The sequence below is a fragment of the Equus caballus genome, chromosome 29, assembly GCF_041296265.1.
Source record: "Equus caballus isolate H_3958 breed thoroughbred chromosome 29, TB-T2T, whole genome shotgun sequence".
Lineage (NCBI taxonomy): Eukaryota > Metazoa > Chordata > Mammalia > Perissodactyla > Equidae > Equus > Equus caballus.
This window is the reverse complement of record NC_091712.1, coordinates 37,847,673-37,874,464: the sequence shown is the minus strand read 5'-3', so window position 1 is coordinate 37,874,464 and position 26,792 is coordinate 37,847,673. Positions and strand designations below refer to the sequence as shown.

Here is a 26,792-nt window from a genome sequence, read left to right as displayed (position 1 = left end):
TGGGCAGTGTGCGTAAAAGTTTTGGGATCCCAGGATCCCCAGAAAATGATGAACTGGGAGGCTTAAGATACTTCTCTATGTATTTGATGGTTTTATAAAAGGTCAGGAATGGCCGCTGTCCATTTGCTGTTCTATACGGGATTTTATTTTGTTTTAACATTCTTCGGATGTCACTACTTCATCCACATGCCATTTTATGTAATTTAGAAATTCCTACAAACAAGCAGTGCAGTTAGCAGCATCAAGTTTTATTCTCTACGGCCCTAATTCCATTTTCAAAACATAAACATATCAATACGTTGTTTGTTTTTACACGTCATTCTCTTACCAATTTTTAAGGAAAATGTCTCCTGGATGTGAACTCTCTTGTACCCTATTTATTATTTTAAAGTGAGTAAAATAAATATTTAAAGACACATTTCTAAGTATTTGCTTAGCTGTATTATTTTATTTGCTGTTTATTTTAGCCAGACCATGTTTTTATGGTTCCAAGAGTCCTTCAAATTTTAGTGAGAGCATTGTTTGTAATACATTCTGGATAGCTTGAAGAAAGGAAACAGAATTTATATTTTGAGTGATTCAGTGTCTTAGCTCGGGCTGCCCTATCAAGAATACCATCGACTGGGGGCTTAAACAACAAGCATTTATTTCTCACACTTCTGGAGGCTGGAAGTCCAAGATCAAGTCATCGGTAGATTTGTGTCTAATGAGGGCCCACTTCCTGGTTCTCAGACGCCGTCTTCTCACTGTGTCCACCGGGTGGAGAGGAGAGAGGTCATCTCTCCCGTTTCTTCTTATAAAGGCACTAATCCCATCATGGGGGCTCCACCCTCATGACTTAATTACCTCCCAAAGGCCCCACCTCCTAACACCGTCACACTGGGATTTAGACTTCCACATGTGAGTTTTGGTGAAACATTCAGTCCATAGCATTCCGTTTAGCCAAGAGATAAATGTAAAGAAATCCATCCTGTCCCTCACCCACCTGTGAGGTTACCTGTTAATTAAAGATTTAATGTTACACCTGATAGGAACAAAGAGGTGCCCTTTTCACTTCCCAGTAGCCCGCGTCACAGAAGATGAAGCGCCTAGAATGGCAGGTAGAGAATGTCCAGCCCACTTTACTTTGGGAATGTGAAACTTCAAAGTAGGAGACCCTAAAGGATGACCATTCAGATGCCTGTCTTTCAGATGTGGGAGGATATGAGAATGCAGAGATGGAGACACTGAAGATCCTAGCTGGCCATTGTTCTGACTCATGAACGCTGGCCCTGATGATAACCTGCGCTCTAGCTCCTCTAATTGCGACCTAATTCTCAATCTCATTCAACTGCTCATTTGGTCCCCCCTTGCTATGTATAAATGCTCAAGGAAAATCAGTGCTTGCTCAGATGGTGAAATCATGTCAAAGCCAACAAAATAAATTCTGGAGGTTCAGCCTGGCCCTGCTCTAAGTCTTATATAATGTGGGACATATCAGCCAAGTGCATCCTGCTTCAGTTTCCCCATCTGAGAAGAGAATTCCTCCCTTCCTCCACATTGACTTTAAGAGAGCTTGCTCTTCAAAACCCATATGGCCAACAGAAAATACAATATTTTCAGTCAAATTAAAAGATCCTAAGTCTAACATTGGTGTTTGAATTTCGGGCTCAGAGATATCACAGTTTCTGGCTAAAATAGAAATTTTAATGGTAAATACCTTTTGCAGTGAAAAATGATAGATAACCGAAGAGGAGGAGGAAAAAAAGTGGTATTTGTCTAAAGTAAAAACGGTAAAGTAAAAGTTCAACTTTGATACTAAAAAAAATTTTTTTTGGAGCGTGAGAGTAAATGATGGGTTGCCCACTGGAACATTTTTCTCTGCTCTTGGATAAGTAGCCACAGAAGCAGTAGTAACTGGTAATAACTAGCAATACCCTGCTCTCTGCAGCTTCGAGGCCCACACCTGGATCACAGATCATTGCTCCAAGTGCCAACACAACAGCTTGGCCTCTAGGCTCACAGGATGCCTGCCCAGCTGGGACTGAGATTTCATAATCAGAAGGTCCCCATGGAGCGGGACCAGGCACGGGCTAGCCTGGGCTCAGGCTTTTCCTCCTGCTCTGAGCTCTAAAATATGGAAGCATCTGCCAGCAGCCTGGGCTGGTGTCTTCACCTTGCTGGCATGAAAACAGGCAGCTGAGTTTGGGAAGATGCGAGTCAAAAATACCACAGCTGGCAGGCCATCGTTGGGTGGTTTCACCAAGTGGACAGAGACTAAGACTCTGAGACAGAACTGAAAACTGCTCCCGCACTAACTTAATCTCCTGAAGCCGCCTGGTCCAACAGGGACATGTGGATGTCATTTTGCTGCTCAGATGTTTCCCATCGGAGAGTAACTATGAGAAACACTTTTCTTGACTCTGATTTCTCTCCAAGTGCTAAGTGTGCATTATGTGGAGTCGCTCCGCCTGGAAGAAACCTCCTGTGAAGCCAGCACAAAAGCCTTTCTTTAATTCAGTCTCACATCAAAATATTCTATTTCTCTGACCCAAAGCTTTCTTTCTCCGCCATCTGGCTCAAGTGCCCCCTGCATCCATCTACATCCTGACCACACTCCTCACGCCATGAGTATGAGGTTTATTGAACCTGAGTGATCCTGAGATGGCCAAAGAGAGCAAAAAGCAAGAATTGGTGAGGAGGATGAGAAAGGGGCACCAATGCCATCAGCAGCCTCACCTCCCCTTGATAACATGAACGAGCTTAACAGAGGGTGTCTGCAAGGAGAAGGGTGACAGTCACGGACTTTTGAAGCCCCCACTGATTTTAACCTTTCCCTATAGGATCAGAATTGTCCACGTTCTGGAACCAAAGCCCTCACTCATAGGTGATTTCCTATTTGAGAGGTGGGAAGGCTTCTTAGATTTTGTAAGCATGTTCACCCCACGTGTTGAGGATGTGAAAGTTGGTTCCTGTAGGGAGGCTGATGGACATGCTCTGGGCTGGCTCCACCTTCCATTCCCGTCCTGCGAGAACCTAATTTACCACCTCTTGGAGGACCGCAAGCAAGTAAGACCCGGAATTATGACAAAGGCGGAAGAGCGCCAAGTGAAAAATTTGTCATTTGGCCGGCTCGCCAGCACCAAGACAGGCCAGTACAAAACATCCACATGGGGCTGTCCTGTTTATTAAAAGCACTTAGCTTCCTGGAATAAATAGGAGACTATCCAACAGCAAAGTCAAGTGGTTGATAAAGCCCATCAGAAAGATAACGGCATCTGGGATATAGATTTTCTCTTTTCAATCAATTTTTTTTAAAAGGAAAACTTATTTTCAAGGGCAAGTTACCACAGCAGAAGAAAATCCTCTCCAAAGAAACAACTTAATTGTTTACAGTGATCAAATCCACATGCTATTTCATGACCCGTGGCCTGGGCCCAGTGAGAGGTTCCCCTGAGGCAGAGGTTGGCCACACATCTGGAGAAGGCCCCAGTACTAAGAGGAGAGGTTCCTAAGCATTAGTATAAGGCAACGAACAGAGTACCCAAACTTGGTCATTTCCACAGAGAAAGAAACTTTGCACAACCTTCCCTCATCAGAGTTACCTCCTGGTAGCCATGAGACGGACAAGCCAGTTGGTACAAGTTAGAGACTTCTTGCTTTAACTAGGCCTTCCCCCTTGATGCCACCATCTTTCTCTATTGTGGATAGGGAGGGGGAGGCAGGAGGAGGAAGGAGAAGGAAATAACATTTTCACTTCAGCTTCCTGACCCTACCCTTTGCTCAAGCAGACGTTGGACCTACACGCCGCCAGGGGTAGGTCATGGGTTGCCGCCAATGGCCAAGAGACGAGGCATGTGCAAGCGACAAGAACTGCACCATGGTGTCCCAGAAGACCATTTCCCTGTCATGGGCTCTTACGTTAAGGCTGCTAGTGTCAGAGTGCCCTGGATGTTCCCAGGCCAAACGCAGTCTCTGAGTCAAACGGATGGGCGGCCAGGTAATCCTTGTACTTCCCATCAATCAGTTTGTCGGCGTTGTTCCTGGCAAACCAGCAGTCTATCTGCTCTTCCCCGTTGTAGATTTTCCTCTGCTTCCAGACCACCGGCACCTGGTGCCCTTTCACCTTTAGGATGGTCTCAGGCCTCTCGCCTGCCTTAGGGAACAGAGGACTAGTAAGGTTCTTGCTGAGCCTGGCAGACTCCTCTGCGACTCTGGCATCCTGGTTCAGGAACTGACCTGAGAGGACAAAAAAAGCATCAGGTCTGAGTCAAGTGCTGGAGACACTGTTGAAAAATCAAACTTCCATTTAGGCCACCAGTAAACAGCCAATATGCATGTGTTACCCAGAAAAGGGGAATTACTGATAACAGAGGCAGGAAGTTTTTTTTTGAGGAAAATTAGCCCTGAGCTAACATCTGCCGCCAATCCTCTTTTTTTTTTTTTTTTTTTTTTTTTTGCTCAGGAACATTGGCCCTGAGCTAACATCCGCGCCCACCTTCCTCTACTTTATGTGTGGGATGCCTGCCACAGCATGACTTGATAAGCACTGCATAAGTCTGTGCCTGAGATCCGAACTGGCGAACCCCGGGCCGCCAAAGTGGAACGTGGGAACTTAACTGCTACAGCATCGGGCTGACCCCCGAGGCAGGAAGGTTTTTGATTGACTGTGATCCTAGGCTGGACTCTGCCAGAAGGCACATACACCTTTCCCAGTGTCAGTGACAGAACACGAGTTTTACAGGATGTGGAGAGGAGACACCTGAGGTTTTCTTTGTGGCAGCCTCCACTTCTGAAAGCTGCCCAGGTGCTAACACTGGAAAGCTGCCTGACCAACAAATAGAGACAACCAAGGTCTGCTGAGAGGAGGACAAAATGGGGGCAGATAAACAGGGAGGAAGGTCAGGTCTGCCCCGCCCTCCCCAGTCATAGTCCCCGTCCACACTCTGCATTCGTGGGTAGGTACCGAGGGTGTGGGGAGCAGTCAGTTCGGTTAGTTCCTGAGATGCATCATCAGAATTCTCCAGGTCAAGTGAGGGCACGTTTAAGGCTGAAGGAACACGCGTCTGCGTCTGTGTGAGGCAGCTCAGGCTCTGCAGCCAGGCGCTCCAGCTCAAGTGCCAGGAAATCCTGCTTTCTAAACTGAGCCCTGGCAGCAGCTCCCTCTTCACTTGTGGGCAAGGGGCCCATGTGAGATTGCACAGTGAATAAAGCCAGCCAGAGCGGCCGCTGCTGCTCGCAGCCATGTGGGGGGCGCCCACAACAGGGACACGCTTCTCTCGCTGCTCCTGGGCTGGGGACGGCCCTTTATTGGTATCTTCTTGCTGAGAGGTAAGGAGCCAGACCTGAGCGGACTACTCCCAATTTCTTTACTCGCTTTCCCAGAAGGCCAGCGAGAATTGGTTTATAAAGCCCATTCCTATTCCAGAAAGTCGTCAGCAGGCAAGAAATACAATTTTCATGATCCATATACATGTATATGCACACCACATTCCTACTGAATTTCTCCATCCAGCTAAAGACATTGGCAACGTGAGCTTCGCCTTGGGAAGCTGAACTGGGTCCCCTGCACCCAGCGTCAGGAAGAGCAGCCGCCTACCTAACAGTCCGTGGCAGTTGCCGGAAAGGCCTTTGCTGTTGGAGATATAGAAGCCCAGGTGGTCTCGCTGGTAGGGTGCCGGCTTTTTGTAGAGGTGAATGAGGATGACGAAGGCTATGGTGCCCTGGATGGTGACGGTGACGTTGGCATTGGCGGACACCGACACCTCCAGCCCCCGACTCCCCACCACCACGCTCTGGTTGCAGGGGAGGACCAGCCTGTCCCCACCATCCAGGATGACTCTGCTTGGCGTGATCTCCAGGTAAGACCTCTCGGGCTTATTGACGAGGATGGTGATGGTGCGGAAGTAAGTGCGCTGTTTCTTGTGACCGTTTGGAGGCGCGGGGGCCCCGATTAACTCTCCGTTCACTGTCACACCTCGAAGACGGAGAGGAATAGGACAATGGTTAGAAAAATGATCCCACTTTCACCCTAAAGGTGTCTAATCAGAATTTCCTCCCTCCTCTGGCCCTACCTTGTATCTCTAGCACCATGAACATTGACTCACACATAGCCGCCACTCAGTGCCTACTGAATGAATGAATGAATGCATGCGCGAAGGTAGGAGTGAATTTTTTCCCCATGTTTAACCAGTATCTTGGGGTAGTGGAAGGATGACGTAGGTTTGGGTCACAATATCATAGAAGGGGGTTTACATGTTTGCTTTCATTCCAGTATCTGGCCATGGTGACATAAAGTCTTGTGTGGCCTTGACACATATTTCGCATCTACCACTTCCTATGGATCCTCATGTGGAGATCCTGTGATGCCACTGAGCGGTGTGGTCTAATGCAAAGATCAGAATGATTTTTAGTCCAAAAACTCAAGTTCTGCCACTTTCTAGGGGTGCATCCCTGGACAAGTCACTTTAAAAAATTGGGCCTCAGTTTCCTCATCTGTAGAATGGGGGTATACAGCCTAACAGAATTGTTATGAGGATCGCAGGAGGTGGCATGTGTGTAAGCCGTCAACTGCCATCAAATAGAACGCCTTTCTTTTCTCCTTCATCCTCATTAACACAACTGCAGCTTCTCTAGACTGGAGTAAGGCCTGTGAGCCAGGCCCCTCGGGTTCCATGCTGTCTGGCTGGTTGAATAACACACAGATGGAAGTTCCACAGGAGATGTTTGGGACTCAATCAGGCGACGCATGGAAAATGTGTTTTGCTCTCAGGCAAAGAGGCAATTTGCAATAATAAAAGATTGCTATATAATGAACTCTTGTTTTCTCTGCTTTGGGGGTAATCTTCCCCTGAGTCTTGACTAGCAATGCCTTGGACATTCCAGGAGAACATTGCCTTTCCTGGGGCAAGGGGTCAGGGGAAAGGAGAAATCCCAGCATGAGCAGAGCCCAGGTACTTCAGCCTCAAGGCTCCAAGCATCTTTCACTGAGTTTTCGATCATGGACACCACGCTGAACACAGAAACAATGAGAACGGCTCCTTGGGGGTGGGCACCTCCAGAGACGGGTCCATTTAGGCTCCATCTCAGTCCTGAGCCCTCTGAATTAGAAACAAGTCAAGATTTAGCTTGAAGGGTAGGAAGCCCTGCAAGAGAATGTGGGTAAGGAGCCCAGGATCAAACATTACATAGTTAGATCACACCTGTTACCTGGCCGTGGGATGCTCTGTCACCTAGCCGTCAAGAAATTCATCCTCTCAGAACTGAGAGGTCCCAGAATGTCCATCCCAAAGCTTGTCCTCACAAAGCTGGGCTGTGTGGCCATCCACATGGCCATCCCTGAGGCATTGTTACCTGCATGTAGCTCAAGAAGCTTTTCCTACACTAATCTCTTTTATCCAGTCCCTCTAAAGAACGAAAACGATCAGAGCCCACGTCACATGGTGTTCACTGCACATAGAGCCGTGTAATTAACATCTGAGCTTCACGTCTAAATCATCGAGGAACTGAGAGATGAGTTTAGGACTCCATCCTGCCCACCATTAGAGTTTTTGAATGGAAAGACATAACAACAGTATATCACGAATTTATATACCACTTGTGCATTCACAAAACAACTTCCTATCCATTATTTAATTTGGTCTTTACAATAGTCTGGTGAGGCCAGCAGAGTAGGAATAACTATCTCCATTTTACAAAGGAAACAACAGAAGCTTCAGAATCGAGTGCCCAAGACCACAAAATGAGTTAAGTCAGAGAGCACAGATTCCAACGCATTCTTCCTGAGTCCAGCCCAGCACACAGTCCATTTCCTCTAATTAGTCATCAACAATGCTCATTGAGCATCTATACATGCCCCTTCTGTCCATCTTAGGAACAGAGGGGGACATGATACTGACCTTGCCCTTGCCCAGAGGCCACGATGGAGGGCAGAACTTACCAGAGTCCATGTGATCAGAGACTAGCCTTAGGATGTCCCCGGGCTCCCCATCAATGTTGAAGCAGACAGTGAGCTGGCTCAAGGGGAAATCCACAACAAAATGAGGATCTCCGTCCACTGCCACAGCAGGAAAAAACGGTGAGAAAAAGAAAGAAAAGACATTCATTGGGTGCTTTCCATGTGTAAGTACCCTATTCTAGTTTCTTGTGAATTATTTATTTAATCCTGTCACCCATCCTCAGTGTCTAAATGAGGAAGATGACGGGTAGGTGAACTGGCTCATCAAAGTTATGCAGTTAGTGTGGGTGAAGTGAGTATTTGAACTCAGGTCCCCTGTATTCAAAGATAACACTCCTTTCACCACACTTCAGTCAAACATAGACAACTAAGCTTTGACAGGTAAGCAGCTCACAGAAAGGAAGAGAAGGATCGCCATACACCCCCCACTATTGCTGAGCCCACTTCTTCGGTTTCCTGTGTGGCCTCCCCCCAGTAATTTCCTTCCTCCTCTGACAACCCGGGTGACGAGACGTGGATGAGAAGACTTCCTCTCCTAGGGCCAGAGGACCACGGCACTTGAGACATTCACAGCGCCAGATGGACGCAATCCTTGCATGACAGTAGCCATGAGCAAGCCCAGTTTAGGGCTGGTGACAAGTGATGCACACAGAGTCACCAGGAGGTTAGGCAGTACAGTGAGCCATGTCACTGGAAAACCCTCCTCTGGGTCAGACTAATTTTATTGCTCTCAAATTTTCATCCACAGACAAGACCACAACATTTGGCTGGCACTGTTTCTTGTCCATTCTCCTCATTTTCACCTCCACTAAAATGAACAACCTTGCTTCTTATGGTACAGACAAAATATTTCCCGAGAGTCCACATCAATTCTCTTCTCTCAAGAGATTGGAGATTTAGTTTCCCTCTAATTTATATGCCAAACACTACATGTTTCTGACCACCTCTTTACCTTACATGCACATGTATGCATACTCGTGTGTATATGGTGGGGGTATGGGCAAGGGGAGTTTCAGTCTTTTCAAGCTGCAAGCAAATTAATGTCCTTGGTGTCACTGCTGAAAAACCCTTTCTGCCCCCAGCATGACTCAGAAAGGCCCTTAAAAGAATCTGGTTGATCTCATGCCTCAAGCACCCTGTGAATAGCAACATATAAAGATACACAAGGTACTGGTCTTTTGTAGTTGGAAAAAATGAAGCCCAGAGGAGATAAAAGTCCTGGTCCATATTTTTGGCACTCTTTAAGTATGACTATAACTATGTGACAGTTCGAGAGTTTCTTGTGCTCGAACCATATCATTCCTACTTAGGTCCTCCAAATCTCTTTACAAGGAAAAATGTTGCTGGCTTCAAAAAAGAGAGGAGAGATCTGACAGCCATTACTCCATGCAGCATCCAAGAACAAGGTTTTTTTTTTTCTTGCATTCCATAATGCCTGTGGGTGTTCAGAGGAATCACGTGCCATCCACTGGAGACTGTGTGTTTCCGATCCCCATCGCTAATCTCCAAGGTGTCCCTGGCTTCATGTATTTGCACGTCCAGCACGTCAGCGGCAAGGCAATAATAAAGACTTACAAAGGAGATGTGTACATCTTCAGAATAAAACCCAGCCCTTGTGTTATTATTCCATCTGGATTTTTATTATAATCCCAGGAAGTTGGCCAAAGGAAATTTTATGGTATTCTTATCTGTTCTTCCCTTTCAAAGCCAAGCATTAAGAAACTAATAACAGAACAAAAATTTTTTTTAAAAAAATCTGCAAGTTGCAAATATTTGTAACACCAGAAACTGGAGGCATGTAGACTTCAGATCTTTAAAACAAATGCCTTTTAAGCTCAATAAGGATGAAAATGCGCCTCTGCTCTCCATCTAGTCTTCCATCGGGCTCCTCGGCACTGTGTTATTCATGGTGTTTCTACGCAATGGTTTAATGATGATCCTGTTTCTTAGAACTGCCTCCCGCCGCTGGCTTGCACTAAATAAATCTGAGTCATCGTGTCTTGTTCTATGAGCTGGTATTTTAACCGGTTTCTGGGAATCCCTGGTTGTCCACTTTCTAGACATCTAAACTCTCAAATCACACACAACCACATTCTTTCCTTTACCTGATGTTTTGGAGATTTTAATTCTTGGGTTGTGCGGTTCCTTGAGAGCAGGTCCTAGAAAGGAGAAGGAAGAAAAGAACCACTCTCATGCATTGAGGAGGATGAGGTGAGAGGTACAGAGAGAAGAGCGTGGAGATGAGTAAAACACAGCTTTCAGATACATTTGCGGCAATTTAAAAACATCCTCTGTTTTAAAGAAGGAGCTTGGCCTCACGACATACAAGAGAAGGTGTAATTTGTGGAGGCTTAATTATTTTATTCTCCTATAAATTAGATAATATTCTTCTCGTCTGTGACTTCTGTGTATATAATAGGGGGAAATATTCTATCATACTCAAAGTACAGTTATGGGGGGAGGGGTAAAGTAGAGTTGTTTAATGGCTACAGAGTTTCAGATTTGCAAGGTGAAAATGTTCTGGAGATCTGTTTCACAACAATGTAAATATACTCAACACTACTGAACGCTACCTGACAAATGGTTAAGACGGTAAATTTTGTTATGTATTCTTTTTTTCTCACAATTTAAAAAAAATACCAAAAAAAGTAAAAAAAAAAAAAAAGATACAGTTATAATCCAGTGTCCACAGCCACGTGTGTAAGTACAACTCATAAAGCAGCAGGCAAAAATAAATATTCAATGAAAGAACAACCTAAAAGTAAATCAATTTCTGTAATGAAAATGCATATCTTATTTCAAATTGTATGTATTAAGAAGATTATGCTCCTCTTCACTGATTTTTGTCCCTCACGGAAACTAAAGATTAAAGTATCAATGGTTTTCAAGTGGCCCCTTCTCCACACTGGTCTGTGGCCAGCAGGACGCCGGCAGAAGTAGGCAGACCACGAAGGAGGAGGGACTCCCCAGTTTGGAGGGCTGCTGTGAGGAGCCTCAGTGAGTGGCTGCTGTCACAGACACTCGAAAAGACTAAAATCAAAATTGCAAAATCATCAGAGCTTTAGGAAAAGAAAGATTGTCTTGAGTCCTCGCTGACGATTCAGGAAAATCCTATTTCAAACAACTCTTTAGAGCAATCGATCGGTTCTTCCCTCCTCTGTGTCCTTGGCTCTCTGAGCCTCCTGTCATTTGAGTTCGATCTCTTCTGAAGCTACTGAGATTTGAGTCACTGACATACAATAAAGGTGTTACTCAAAAAGCCATTTTCCCTGGACGTGGCATGGATCTCGTAGCATGAGCTAACAGCGTCATGCAACTTACTTTTCATCACAACTAAAATTGCACAAGTTTTGCCAAGATAAGCTTCCCCCCTTTCTAAAAAGGCACCATATCATTTTAACCTTTACATCAGGGTCGGAACTTTGCAATAAATTTCTAGTTCTGCACTCGTCTTGAGAGAGAGTATCTGACCTACACTCATGATGTACCAAAGACTTCATCCATCTACTCCTTGCAATAGTCCTTTGGGGAAGTCATTATTATCTACAATTTACAGATGAAGGAATAGAAGCTCAGAGAGGTTCAGAAACCCGCCCTGAACCACACAGCTGGTTAAGGGAGTCGGCGAGCGGAAGCTCAGCTGTCTGGATCCTAAGCTCATGTTCTCTCTGCCATGGCCTGGTGCTTCTCAGAGTTTAGAGTGGGAGGAATAAACGAAAGAGCATTTGCAGGCCCCGGGTTAATGTCAGTTCCTTCTCCTTTGGAGATGTGACCTAGCCAGGAATTTAATAAAAATGTTACGCATCAAAAACACACTGTTTTCCACAAACAGATATTACTGAGCACAATCCTCTCCCTTGACTGAACTACTTCTCCTGTTCTTGTCGCTCCTAACTCCGTCCAACAAAATGGCATTGAGACTGATAAGGACAGTTTCTGTCCAGATTCTGAGTGATAAGCATTAAAGGGTGAATTCTCTCAAGAATCCAGAACTTAGCTCCTCCCATATGTTCTCAGGAAAATAAAATCAAGCCCACACCTAAAAGGACATAACTGGGAAGTCCATAAAAATGCTGAAAGGCACTTAAAATGAACGTTTGTTTATTTGTTTGCCCATCTCGGTGCCTCTGGGAATGCCTGGGCATGGTTGGCCTTCAATATTGATGATTTACTGATACTGACATCGATGATTTACTGACTTCACCAGGCACCATTTCTAAGACAAATGCCACCTTTTCTAATTTCTCTACAGAGATCGACAGTTTAAAACAACACAAACACAACAATCGAACACACTCGCTGAAGATAAAAGCTGCATGCAGAGTGACTGTTTATAAAATAAGACAAACTATTGCCAAGGTGACCTTGGCCTGAAAAGCAGTCAGAAAGGACATATTTGGTTCTTGCCATTCTGCCATCACTGGGGTTTCATTACCTGGCTGCAGGGGGGCGCCTCTCAGGCTCTGCATCACGGTTTCCGGCCCTATGGCGGCCGACATGCCATGGGTGTCCTCCAGTTTCTCCGTTGGCTGGGCGGATTTCTTCAGCTTCAGGGATGTGAACGGGATGAGGAAGCTATAGTTCATGGCCAGAGCCAGAGCCTTCTGCCTCAGTTGCTCCTTCTCCCGCTCGTCATCACTCTGCAGCCAGGAACTCAGCAGCTCCTTTGTGGTCAGGTGGCTCCAAAGACGCTCCAGATGGTTGGGGTCCTCCTTGCCGTCACCCTTGGGCCTGGAGCTTCCCGTGACACCATTCCCAACCTTGTGCGGCCCCACGGGCACGTCTGTCTTCAGTATGACAAATTTCTTACTATTGCTGGCCGTGACTTCCACGTGCAATTGATCCATCTTCCTGTCCACCAGCTTCCCGGCAATGATGATCTCTGAGCCGTTGAAGTAGTTAGAGAACAGGGTTCTGGTGGCATGCTCCACCAAGCTGGGTGGATAATCGATGCGGATGTCAGAGAGGAGAGGGGTCCTGATTTCATCATAGAACCTGGAGTGGAAAGACAGAGAGAGAATCAGGGCCCTGCCCTGGCTGCGGGCAGGTCCTAAAGGATATTATGGACTGTCAGAGGGGTGGATCTGATCGTAGAAGCAATCAAGTCCAGCATTCTGTCCAGCAGAACATGTCTGATAGGAGCCCATGAAGTAGTAGCTTGAACACTCCTGGTGACAGGGAACTCACTACCTCACATGGCTTCCTCGCTTCTGTTCAACTGCTCTGATGAGAAGGAGGAAGCTCCTGTAGTAGATTGAGATCTTCCTCCCTCCAATTTCCACCCACTGGTCTCAGTTTTGCTTCTGGAGCAACACAGCATGAACTAGTCTAACCCATCTTCAACATTTAGATGCTGGGAAAACAGTGACATTTAGATGCTGGACAAACACTGCTATGTGCTCCTTGAAGTCTTTTTATGTAGCCTCATCGACCCCCAATTTCATAACCATTCGTTTTTTTTGTGGAAGATTAGCCCTAAGCTAACATCTGCTGCCAATCCTCCTCTTCTTGCTGAGGAAGACTGGCCCTGAGCTAACATCTGTGCCTATCTTCCTCTACTTTATATGTGGGACGCCTACTACAGCATGGCTTGACAAGTGGTGCCATGTCTGCACCCGGGATCCGAACCAGTAAACCCCAGGCCACCAAAGCGGAGCATGCAAATTTAACTGCTGTGCCACCAGGCCAGCCCCTCATAACCATTCTTCATAAGACACAATTTCAGGAAGCCCTAACCACTCTTGGGAACTTTCCTTTGTACACACCCACGTTTCTCAAAGGGCCTCTTACCACATTTTTCTTAGAACCAAACACGTGGTCCAGATGCACCTGAACCAGCCCGTTATACTTGAGAAAGCTGACCTTGACTTTGACACCGCACTTTTGTGTAACGCAGCATTTGCTTGCTTTAGCTTTTCTCCTAATTATGTCATACGGTTGGTTTTTGCTGAGTAAGGAGACAATTAAAATCCCCTTTCCAAAGATCTAGAGAGCACGGGCTGTGGAGTTAGACTTCCACCTCAGCCACAACGTTGCTGTGTCTTGGGACATATGACTTAACCTCTCTGAACTTCAGTTTCTTCCTCTGTAAAACTGGACTGTTAAGAGTAACTACTTTGGTAGACTACTAGCTGTCTCCACAAACCCATTCTCCCCCTTTTTTTCCATAATAATTGAGTTTTAACTGGGCACACGCCCATCCAGCTACAAACTACATCTCTTAGCTTCCACCGTGGCCAAACGTGGCCATGTTCTCACCAATGGAGTATGAGTAGAAGTGATACACACAACTTCTGCACGATGCTTGCTTACAACAGAACAGCTTTCTCTGCCTTTCTTTTCTTTCCTCCTTTTTGGGGCTGGAATACAGAAGTGGTAGTGACCTAACTTCAACCTCACAGTGAAAGATGACACCTAAGGGGTGTAGAGCAATAACATGGATGGAACCTGGGTCTCTGAATGACCTACTGGAGCGGAATCCAGCCTGTCCGGACTATTACAGGGGAGAGTCATCCGCACGACAGCTCGTCTTTACTGTGCTACACCCACTCCCAGGATTTCTGCAAGGATCATGTGTAGTACACGTAGAAATGCCTGGCATATTGTAGGTTCTTGATAAATGTTAGGTATGGATAGTGCTTTGACTAGTGTGACAGTGCAGTTGGTCTGTATCAAAGTAATTGCTTTTGCTTATGAACACAGTGAATCTCAATTCTATTATACAATGCATTCAATTCTCTCTCTTTGAATGTAGTTTTGAATAATTTTGAAAATGTGGAAAGAAAATCTGTATTTTTATTTAAATCTTTGACAAAAATGCTGGGGAAAAATGGTGGCTAGCCCCACACCAAGGACTTATCTTTATTGCCCACCTTACAGACCTCCAGTTAAGATTTCTCATTAATGAATGTTCTTTGATTATGGCTTTTAAATAGCTATAAATCTACTCAAACCTCACTTTTCCTTTTAAGTATATACTATCTGTGCCACAAAGCAGATTAAAGGGCATAATGCTGAACTGGGGGTCGACACCTCCTCAGACCAACGACAAAGGCACACCCAGTATTTGGCACCATGAGGTCTGGGGGGAGACACTAAACTGAGTTAGAAGACCTAAGTTCCAGTTTCTTCTCCACCTCAAAAAATACTATAATCAGTGGCCATTTTTAATTGGTCATTTTGCTTCAAAATAAAAACGTGATCATTTTAACTAGTATGCAAAAAGAAGATAACACTACTTTTCCTACCTACCCCAGAGGGCAGAATTAGAGTAAATAACCTAGAAAGCTCTTTGAAACGTCAAGGAGACAATATAACCACAAGAGCTAAAGAACCCCTTACACGTGAGCGCCATCTCGCCCATACTTTACACAGGTTTTCTCATTAAATTCTGTCAATCAATCATAATCCTCATTTTATAGATGAGGAAACTGAGGCACAGACCGTCTTAAATCTTGCCTGAAGTCACAAAGCAGGACCAGAACTTGAACCCAGATCTGCCTGGTTTCAAAACACAGCATGACGTCTCCTGGTGTCATGAGTTATGATCGTGCCCAGCAGACTTGAGGTTAAGGGGCGGCCAGACATCCTCACTTCTGAGTCTTTCACGGAACCCACCCCTCAACCCCGCTCTGAGGCCCTCCTTGTCCCAAGAGGGCAGACAACGGACCCGATGAGCTGTGAGCCCGCGTCGTCCTCATCGTGGACACGCCGTGTGAGGCCACAGTTCTCCAGCGACAGCTTCTCCAGCAGCTTGAAGTCCACGTCATCCCCAATGCCGATGGTGAAGATGCAGATTTGGCCTCGCGTGGCCTCCTTGGTGTTGTTCAGAATCTTGAGGGTGTTGGTCTCCCCGACGGTGGGTTTCCCATCCGTCAGGAAGATGATGAGGGACACGCTGCGGTCTTCAATGTCATTGTGGGCCACGTAGTTGTTGAGCAGCCTGATGGCCCTCTGCAGGGCCCCGTTGATGTCTGTGCCTGTGGGACACCAAAGAGGACAGCTCAAGCCTTTGCGCTCATTCATGGCTGGGAGCACATTCATGGCTGTGGTTTACTCGCAACCATTGAAACACTAGCAGGAGTGACGTGGGGGACAAGGGGAAGCAGTCACTTGCAGATTTGGGGTAATTCCAGATTACATGGCCTGTCTAGAAATTTGGCAAGCATTTGCTAAATGAATAGAAATGGCACGGGATCATCCCCCTGTCTGTAAGCTTCTCCTGAAGGTATCTGCTGGTAGGTACCCCGGCTGAGAAGTCTTCACTACCTTAGCATTAATGGTTTCTACATCTTTCTCTGAGAATAACTTTGAAAAGGGCAGGAGGGTGTTGGGTGCAGGAATTGGGAGGGAGAAAGAGTCACAGAGGGAAAGAAAGGGCACCGAAGGAGGAGGTGGGGCAACTGGAGACAGTCTCAAATGACTTCAATGCGGCGGGGGCTGGAGGGTGCTGACTGAGGATCTGACCAGCTTTTTCCTGCCTCCGTTGCCTTCCTTTCCTCGCTTCCCGCCCCCGGGGATCCCCTCTGCTCTTCAGAACCTTCACACACACGGAGGAGGCTTTACATTTTACACCTCCCGCCCCCACTAGTTCTGCTTTTGAGGAGCTTGTCCCCAGCAGCTCTGATCAAAGTCAGGGGACAGTGTCTGTGGCAGGTGCTCAACAGGTGTTTGCTTGGGGGATGGAGAGATGGACAGTCAGTTTGCTGAGGTTGAAACTGCCAGCTAATAGGAGCTTTCTGGACTAGCTAAGAATTTCACTCCACTCTGCTGTCGCTGTTCTACCATCACCACGTGAAACCACGAGTTCTTACTGTGACTGTGAACACTACTGCCCTTTCTGACTCCAGTGGGGTTTTTTCCCATGGTTTTATTGACATGAAATTTACATACTAAAAGCTTCACTCACTTTAAGTACACAATAAATCATTTTTAGTAAATTTACGAAGTTGTACACCCATCACCACAATCTATCGCCCTGACTGGAGTGATCTTTATCTACCCGCAAAATGTACCATGTTTGGGGGAACTAAACATTTCCCCTGTTGCTCCACATCCTCAGAATTTCTGGCTGAAAAAACATATATGTCCACGTCTGCACAAACACATGGATAATTCTTTCTAAGATGTACACAGAGTCCGAACGTAAGGGAAAGTTACAGCTGAAACAGTATTTAACATTTCTTTGGGCTCGTTGACTCGCCTTTCTGAACGCCCAGGCTGGTTTCACATTGCCTCTGGATGTGTGGGCATGGACTAAAAGGCAGATGTTTATTTTCTCTTTAATCTAGAACTTAGCAATGGTGCCAGATTGCTCCCTCCACTTTAAAGCCAAGGAGAGCCCAGGCAAACGGATGGACTTAGCCTTCCTAATAGCAGGCACCAAAGGCACAGGTGGGAATCGAACCTATGTTAAGCCAGTGCATCTCCCACACACTTAACAACAGGCAGGCTCTCTCCACAGGGAAAGTCCCACAGAGCTGTCCCAACCATTCCACAGAGAGCTTACCTGGGGTCATCAAAGGATCCAAGGGCAGCAGCAAGAAGGACTACTTGGGTACAAATGGCCATATCTGACACTTACAGAGGACCTCCTATACGCCACTTGCTGTTCTAATTACTTTAAATATTTTATCTCATTTCCTCCTAATAACAACTCCATTCACCACCCCATTTTACAGATGAGGAAACTGAGGTATAGAGAGGTTAAATGACTCATGGAGGGTGGAGCTGGATTCAAATCCAGGCAGTCTGGCTCCAGAATCTATGCTTCACCTCTAATGCAACCCCTCTCCAAGGTGACGGGTTAATTTCTGTTCTCTTGCAGAGGCTGGGGTGATGAAGTGCCAAGGAAAAATAAAGGAAACCAATAAGGTTTCCAAGGTTTAGATTCCAAAAGAACATAATACACATTAACTATTTTCTAAAGCTTTATACCCTCCCCACAAACATCATTCTAATAGTAAGCAGGACTATTAAAATAAATTCAACTTCACAAATATTCATCGAGCATGCACTGTATGTCAGGAGCTATGCCAGGAACTAGGGGCTACAAAGGTGAAGAAGAGCTTCTTTCCTCAAGGACTTTACAGTCTTGTCAACTTCCTGCCATAGATCATCACTATAATATTAAATGTTATCTTTTATTTCTCCCATCCGCCAGTAAAGCAGTTCCTACATCATGTTGTTGTGGAGACTGGTAGGAAATCCCATTATAAGTCAAAATTCCATCCAAGCAAGATTTGGGAAATCAGAGCTTTTTGGCTAGGAAATAATGAATATACGAAAGATGAAAAATCTCAGATGGAAGAAGACTGAACTGGGCCTTTGTATGTTTCCAGATAACCAAAGCAGAATTAACTGAGACAACAGCTCCAGGAGATGGCGTCTCTGGAAAGGGCCTTTAAGAGAAGGGGGAGGAGGTCAGGGTCAGCTCCAATAAACACTCCAAAACCAAGCACCTGCCATGTGTCCACTGAACTAGAGATGGAAATAACAGCAAGGTCCTGAGTTGGAGGAATTTATATTGAGCACACTTGGGTCACCTGTTCTGATTCTCTAATCTGAGAATTCTTTTTTTTCCCCCTCAAAGCCCCAGTACGTAGTTGTATATCCTAGTTGTAAGTCCTTCTAGCTCTTCCATGTTAGCCGCTGCCACAGCATGGCTACTGACACACGAGAGGTATGGTTCTGTGCCCGGGAACCTGGCCCGGGCTGCCAAAGCGGAGTGCACCAAACTTTAACTGCTAGGCCATCAGGGCTGGCTCTCTTAGAATTCTTTATGACCTTTTCCCTCCTCTGCACACTCACCTGGACACCATACCCAAGCCAAGGGTGCAAAGACTCAGAGCCCATCACGCTTTTCAAACACAGCACCTCCCAGGCCATCTGGGATTCCTGCTCCACTTACTCTGCGACAGCCCAGCCAAGAGGACTGGTGGATCAGCAGGGCATTCCCACCCGCTGCTTCCTAAGGTGCTAATATTCAAGCACACGGATCATCTAGCTGGCTTTAACTCCACATCCAATAACAATTTACAAAAACAGCTTCATTGTTCAGGACCCGTGAGCTAGGCCAGGAAAGCCTCCAAAACCTATCAGGTATTCCCCCATAACTTACTTGACCATCTTTGTTTGGGGCCTGGAAGAGGAGAATTTACAGATTTGGTGTGCAGAGAAACATAAGCGCCTGGGAAAGCTCTCACCTCTTATCTCCTTTCCTGTGCTCGGCTTCAGTTTTCAAATCCCCATCTCTTGGCAGAAAAGTAGCTACTTGCTTATTATCACGTTGAAGCTAACGTGAGAAGAAGGACTCATATTTACCTCCCGTGGGCGACATGTGGTGAATGTAGACTTTGCCGTCTCTGACGCTGTCGGGAGTAACTGATACCAAATGGTCCTTCCACACTTTGATCCGGTTGGAAAATCCAATGACATTGAAATGGTCCTGGGGTCGGAGGTCATGGAGAATCGTGAAGAGAGCATCCTTGGTCTAGACAAACAGAAAAAGAAAACCAGTCACTTCCAACCACATCAGTCCACACGTCCCCTGGCTTGGAAACTGCACACCAGCAACAATCCCAGGGTTAAAATTAAGTGCCTACTATGTAAAGGGACTGGATAAATGTCAAAGAACTTTGTCACCTAGCTGGAAAAAAACTGGCATAAACTCATTACAATTTTATACAAGACATGAATGGGTGTTTAACACACGAAATGTCATATGCTGTTTCAGGCCTCCGTAGCTTCACCATTGCTCTTCTCTTGACCTAGAATGTTCTCCCCTACTGCCTTATGCCCATTTTTCACCCGACAAGGCCCCAGTCATTCTTCAAACCCAGTTAATGAGCTATCTTCTCTATTCGAAAGCTTTTCTAACTCCTCCAAAGAGAGCTGAGCCTCTCTCCTTTAGGCTGTGACTGTCCTCGATATTCTCATATTATAAAGCGCACATGGCCCAGTCATGCTTCTTTGCTTTCTATCTCCTTCTCTTACAATACTGGGAGCTCTTTGTAAGCAGGTTCCCTCCATCTTCACGTCACCCGCCATGTAGGAGAACTCCTGACACACAGGAGGCGCTAGAGAGAAGTCTAGCGAATGAATGAATGAATGAATGTATGGGCATTTCATGAATTACAAGATTAAAGGTACAAATGATAAATTCCATAGGAATTTAAGGAGAATGAAAAAACCGTGGGCTGGAGTGACGGGGGCCAGCGTTACAGAGAGGGAGGAATCTGAGGATGAGCCTTAAAGAAACCGTATAACTTGAGAGACTAGAGAGGGCATTCTGAGAAGGAGCAAAGATGATAAACAGGACAGTTCAAGCCAAGCAAAGAGGTGACACAGGTGCGTTCTGGAGACGCTGATGGATAAAAGTGTGCCGTGAAGTCACACATGACTTGTGCAAAGAGGAAAGAGCCATATGAAATGAAAAACAGAAAAACTCTAGGAGCCTGGACAAGAGTTTCTAAAACAATCGACCAGATATTGTAAGAAAGCGCTGTTTTCTCTAAACAGCATCGTTGCTAGACATTTAAAGAGATTCGGCATCTGAGGTAAGGGACACTCATTACCTAATTGCCATCACGATGGCATCTGGAGCTTTTCCAGTGGTGACAAGCCTGGACTTCAGAGCGGGCCATCTGGGTTTGCCCTGGATCTGTCACTTACTATCTGTGTGGCCCCGGGGCTCTGGGTTGTAAGTTCCATCACTTACTATCGGCCGTATCTCACTGTGCCTAAGTTACCCCATCGGTAAAATTAGGACAATAACAGTACCTACCTCATGAGGCTGTGACGAGGATTCAATGAGTTTAGGTACTAAGAACAGGGCCAGGCAGACAGAAGTTACACATGCGTTTGCTAGTGGGTGGGTGGCAGCGGAGTTAGAAAGACGCGCTTAAGTCTGGGGCCGTGATTTCAGAATGAGGCGTGCTGCGGAACTAGACAATTTCTCTGAAAATTCTGTCAGTCTCTTCCCAGATTCTGCAACTCTCTGCCGTTGCTTTATAACCCAGATTCAGACGGGGTGTTACCTCTCGCTGTATATTTTCCACCTCTCTGTCTACTCGAGATAGCCACTCCTGCTTTCTCTCTTCCCTTCTGAACTGCCCTCTTCCTCACTCCTTAGTCTTACTCTTCAATTCCGTATCCAACTGCTCTCACTCTAACATCCCATTATGGGCCCCCGAATTTCACAGGAACCTCAACATCCACTTTGGAAAACTATTCTGGACTTGTCTGCTTTTAAATCCGTACATTACATTCTTTCCCACATAGTTTAGAAAACTAAGCATTTCTAGCCTGAGGGGACAAATGTTCACCTATCATTCCTCCTGTGGATCCCAACCGAATTAATGACAGTCGTGCCTCAACTTCCCCCATCCCTTCATTCTTGGACGGTGAAAGCAGTGGAGTTTCATGATACCACAGGAAGACATCGGGAGCCAGTATTTTCTGGGGGCCGTCTACTCCCCAAGTACTATGCCAAGTGTGAGAGCTTTTCAAACGCTGAGGTGACTGACCCATTTAATCCTCACAGCTCACTGGAAGCACAGTGACTATGAATATTCCCATTTCACAGGCGAGGAGACTGAAAAATAGACGGGTGAGCATTATGCCCCATGGGAGCCTGGATTAAAACCCAGGAAGTCAGACTCCAGGGCCAACACCCACACCAGCAGCAGTGAAATCTCAGCCCCGAGACTGCTGGCACAGCGGAGATTCTGAGTTATAACCCTTATAACATGCAGCTTATTTGGGGATTCCTTCCAGGTCCCCGTATGCCGACGGGCTCTGTTTCTTTCACTTCATTTCTGGCAGCAATTAATGGATTCATCTCCTATAAGATCCTTGCAGAAAGCACTGAATAAATTCTGCATCCACCCAAGGATGTGAACAAGGAATATATTTCATTAAATCCATCTTTTCATCCTACAGAAGGTTGTCCCATGCCCCCAACTCGCCCCAGGTCTTCCACGAGAAAAGAATGGCACTGGTGATGCTAATTTTCACTCGGGGCCTAGGAACCCAGCTCTAGTCTCTGTTCTCGCCTTCTGGCACTGGGCCTGTCCTCCCTCCATGCCATCACCTGGTTGTTCAGAAGACATACTTACTAGCAGCAGAATTTCCTGTCCTCTCCTAACCCCGACTCCCATCCCGAGGAAATGTGTCTGAGGATCTTGTGAAAATAAGCAGAACCCACACCGGAAACTTCTGGGCACTTTCTGGAAGCCATTTTAAAGTATCTGTGGGCTATTTACCATGATGGCCGTTCCCTCCTTCTTGAAACTCTGCTTGCCTCTGGCTTCCCTGGCACCACCCTGGATCCCCTCCTCTCTCTGACCAGTCCTCTCCTTGCCTTTGCTGGCTCCTCCTTCTCAGCCACCCTGGAATGCCTACATCCTCAGCCCACCTCTTTCAAGACACACTTCTGCCAGGTGAGTTTGTCCACTCCCAATCATTGTATCGCTCACTTCCAGACCAGTCTCCAGAGCTCACCTCTCTCATTAGATCCAAACCAAGCTGCCAAGCATTTCCCCTTGCCCGTCCCACAGGTATCTCAGACTCAACATGTTGAAGATCAGAAGCTTTGCCTTTCCACCCAGACCTGTTTCTCCCCTGCGGCTCTCCATCCTGGAGGATGGCACCTCCAGCCACCCAGCGGTCCAGGTGAGAAACCCAGACATCATGTCCAATCTTCTTCTTGCCCCTCTCCCTAACCCTACGTCCTTCAGTCCCCCAGTCCTGGCAATTCCATCTCCTTTTGCAACTCTTCTCTTCTCTTCCTAAATATCCTTGTGACCGTAATCTGGGCTTGCACCCCTCTTCCCTAGAATGTCAATAGACTTTTTTCTTCTTTTGTATGTTTTCTTAATGCAAAAAAAAAAAAAATTCATTAAAAAAGATCAGAAAAAAAATATATGAGACTCACAAAATCCCACTCACCTAGGGGCAGCCACCATTAAAATGATGGTATATCACACCTCCTTCAGAAACTTCCCTCTGAGTGTGTGTGTGTGTGTGTAATTTAAAGCAAAATATGGTCATATAATATATCACACTAGAAAGTTTTTATTTACTATATCATATGCAGTTTGCACGCCCATGTCATTTAATGGTGGCGCTATTTTCTATTGCATGCATATACCATAATTTAATATTTTTGACTCTTTGAGCAGCACTGCTGGAAGCTCATTACTCACACGTCTTTGTGCTCACTGCTATCTCTGGAGAATAAATTCCTGCACACGGAATTGGTGTAACACGGGGCCTGTACTTCCTACAGGCTTTCAGTCTGCCTTACACTGCTGCCAGAGTCAGACTTTCAACCCTCTTCTGTGCACGACCTTCGGGGGCTCCTCACGAGCCTCAGCAAACAGCTTAAACTCTCCTCCATAAAACAAACGGCCCCAAACTACCTTTCCAGTTTTGTTTCCTGCTATTCCTGCTCCACTATAAACTCTAAAGTCTACTTTCTCACACACTCAACTTACCTACCTCACCAAGCTCTTTCATGACTTCATGCCTCTGTACAAACAGCTCCCCGTCCTGTCCCTCTTTTTTTTTTTGTGAGGAAGATTGAGCCTGAGCCAACATCTGTTGCCACTCCTCCTCTTTTTTTTTTTTTTTGTTTGAGGAAGATTGGCCCTGAGTTAACATCTGTGCCTCCACGGACCCCAGACCACTGAAGCGGAGTGCACAGAACTTTAACCACTCGGCCACGGGGCTGGCCCCCTCCTTCCCCTCTTTTCTATCCACTTAACTACAGCTTGTCCTTCAAGACTCACCTCACACATGCCCTCCTTGGTGAAGCCATTCCTAACTCAACTGCGAAGACAAGAATCAGCCCCATCCTTTGAGATGCTCATCGCTCGACGCACATGTCCATTTCAGCACGTACCACATGACATTATCATTACTTCTTCAAAATCTTTCCCACCTGGGGACCTCCGCACTTCCTGTTCCCTTTGCCTGGCATGCTCTTCCTTACAGTCTGCACTACTGCTGGTCCCTTCTCATCCTTTAGTTCTGGGCTTACACATCGCTCCCCTGTTCTCGCAAGCATGGAGCCCTGTTCTTTCCCTTCGCAACGTTTATAGAGAGAATGCAATCATATATTGGTGCATTTACAAATCCGTCCAGCTCAATGCTATGCTTCTTTTTTAAAATGTGTTTAATTAATTTTTATTGAGGTTACATTGATTTACAACACTATATAAAATTCAGGTCTACATCATTATATTTCGATTTCTGTGTAGACAACATTGTGTTTACCACCCAAAGTCTCGTTGCCATCCATCGCTGTACACATGTGCCCTTGTGTCTATGCTTCTGAGCACAGGCACGTTTTCTGTTTTACCACTCCATATTTAATACCCAGCTGTGCCTGGCCACATGGCAGACTCTTGATGCGTGCTTCCTGAATAAGTAAATGGTGAATAAATTGCCTATTTGTCACACTGTAGAGGGAGCTCCTCAAAACAGCTATCCGCTTGTCCTTCCTCATCCTCCCAACGCGATATTTTGTACATTTTAGGCTCTCAGTAAATATCTGTTGAATGAGTAAATGAGAGAGAGAGGTGGAATTCTACTGTGAATACAAGGAAATAGGAGAAACCCAGCCCCCAGCCTTGGGAACCTAAGACGGAGAATATTGAGAAGGTTGATGTGTAGGAAACGGAGAGCCGACTGACGGATAGTTTAAAGTAAAAATAAATAACTCAGACAATGACGATAAACACATGTGGGTGGAGTGCCCTACGCGTTGACACTGACGGCATTAGCCAGGAAGCTGGCGACTTCGACTCCTCACCCTTCCTTCCTTCCAACACGACCCCAGCATGAGCATCAGAAGGGCCCGGTGTCATTCCCAGCTGAAGTGGAAAGACCTCTGCAAAGTCTGAAGGTCCACAGCTGGACAGGACAGGACAACAGCAAGCAGTGGCCATCCGGGACACGACACGGTTGGGAGCCCAGCTCTAAGCCAGGCCCCTGGGACTATTCCCACTGCTCTCTGTCGGAGCTCAGAGCTGGCCAGGCCCACAGGGTGCAGGCTCGCACGAGGGGAAACTCGTCAGGACTTGTTTGTTTAGCTGCTGGCATCCTTGGGGCTCCTTAAATAGTGTGTAAAGACCTCCAGAGGGCTGGCCTGGCTCCCTCGCTGGTATTTTTCTCCCATAGTGATGGATAGTCTGCTTTAGGAATAGCTTTCTGAGCCTCTCCACCCTGCTCTCCCTAGTTCAGCAACTACAGGTTTCTTATGACCGTGTAAGGCCACAGCTGCAACTTATCCTCACATGCACCGAGGGCGGGCAGGCCAGCCGGCCCACAGTTGTTGCATTAGGACCTTTTGGATGGCCTCCCACCCCTCATCCCGAGGGGCCTGGGGGCAGAAGCTGCCACTGTTGCCTGCAGTCCCCGCCACCCATTAACCCTCTGGGGGTTCAGATCCTCTCCTCAGATGGGCTGATGTGGACCTGGGAGGTCCACATTCCGTAGAAGGCTTAAAAGGCAAGGCAGGCGAGTGTCCGGACAGAAGAGTCTACGCAAGGGGGCTGAAGCTGATATGCCGGCACAGGGTGTTTATGTGCTGAAGAGTCACAGAAACCTCGTCAGACTTTTTCCAAGGGTACAGTCCAGAGAACAGGCTATGCACATTCCAGAAAGATCAGAGGCAGCCCAGAAAGGCAGGGAATGTACAACCCAAGCTAGTCTGCAGGCCCGAACTACCCTGAAGACGTGAAGGCCTGGACACCATCCCATTCAGGTCCCTCCCAAACCTAAGACTGTGGGATGTCCACTAAGAAGACCTGGAGACTGTGTCAGTGCAGGCAGACGGACTAGGCTGGTCACCACCTACCCCTCAATGCCCTCTCCAACCAACTTGACCTGAAGGAGCAGACAGCGGACACCCCAGCATGCCATGCGCCTTGGACTTCTTCCCCCCGCCCCCCTACCCCCACAGCTCCACCTGGTGGCCTTCCACTTTGGGAAGAAGCCAGCCTGCTGGAGACGAGGAACCCCCAACACACCACTTGGAGTGATGACGCCCTGAAATTAACTTGCTCATAGGTGGCCACAGGAGTCTGTGGAAATGTCTTCTCTGGAAATCTTTTAAAATAGCCATATACAATTTACAACCGTGCGTATTGCATAGAGTTCCTACGGGGATTAATATAATTGAGGCTACGGGTCTGATTAATGAGGAAGGCCAAATGTCTGACATTGCAAAGTTACATTCGCTCTTCAGGGCCAGAAGAATAGCTCCCAGCAAGTCATCATCCTCATTTGCCTTTATATTCGGGGACAAGGACTGGGCTTACTTGCAGAGAGGGGTTTGGGTCACTTCATCCAACGACTAGGTGGTAAGCCTGGCGGGAAGGACTTAATAAATCTTGGGGAGAGAGGGTGACTGGAAAGAGGCAGGAGAACCATATCTGTGCCTGGAGAAAGAGAAATAAGGAGCACGTGAAGGCCTGGCTGAAGAGGAGTCAGAATTCCTCAAGAGATCAGCTAGCAAGAGGCCCAGTGGGTCTCCTCTGTGCGTCTGTGCCGGGATCTGAAAATACCAAGCCAGAGGTATCCCCCCCTCCCCGCCCCCGCTGATCCAGAGGGCAATCCGCGAACACCGGCGCGTAGATGGAATCAGAAGGGGCCGTGACAACACTCCAGATTGTTTGGATGGAAGGAAGATAGGATGAAAAGGATGTATTTCTTACTACTCGGGTAGTGAAGAAGTTCCTTGCCTGGAAGCTAGCGACAGACAAGATTCCTTTGAATCCTTGCCATGTGGAATCACAGAGAATAACGATTACTCGCCACTTGAAACTATTTTACGGCGATGAATTCTTCT

The 26,792-nt window shown here is 46.6% G+C and overlaps 1 protein-coding gene across 1 annotated transcript in view; it reads right to left on the bottom strand.

The window, feature by feature from the left end:
- Window positions 1–227: 227 nt before the first annotated feature.
- ITIH5 (inter-alpha-trypsin inhibitor heavy chain 5) overlaps window positions 228–26,792 on the bottom strand; it is an 85,452-nt gene continuing 58,887 nt past the window's right edge. The window contains exons 8-14 of the mRNA XM_023632266.2: window positions 19,259–19,427; window positions 15,606–15,915; window positions 12,372–12,931; window positions 10,042–10,095; window positions 7,919–8,035; window positions 5,579–5,956; window positions 228–4,218 (exon numbers count right to left, since the gene is read on the bottom strand). Coding sequence (XP_023488034.2) covers window positions 3,917–4,218; window positions 5,579–5,956; window positions 7,919–8,035; window positions 10,042–10,095; window positions 12,372–12,931; window positions 15,606–15,915; window positions 19,259–19,427 — 1,890 coding nt within the window. The 3' untranslated portion in view covers window positions 228–3,916. The remainder of the gene's footprint in view (window positions 4,219–5,578; window positions 5,957–7,918; window positions 8,036–10,041; window positions 10,096–12,371; window positions 12,932–15,605; window positions 15,916–19,258; window positions 19,428–26,792) is intronic.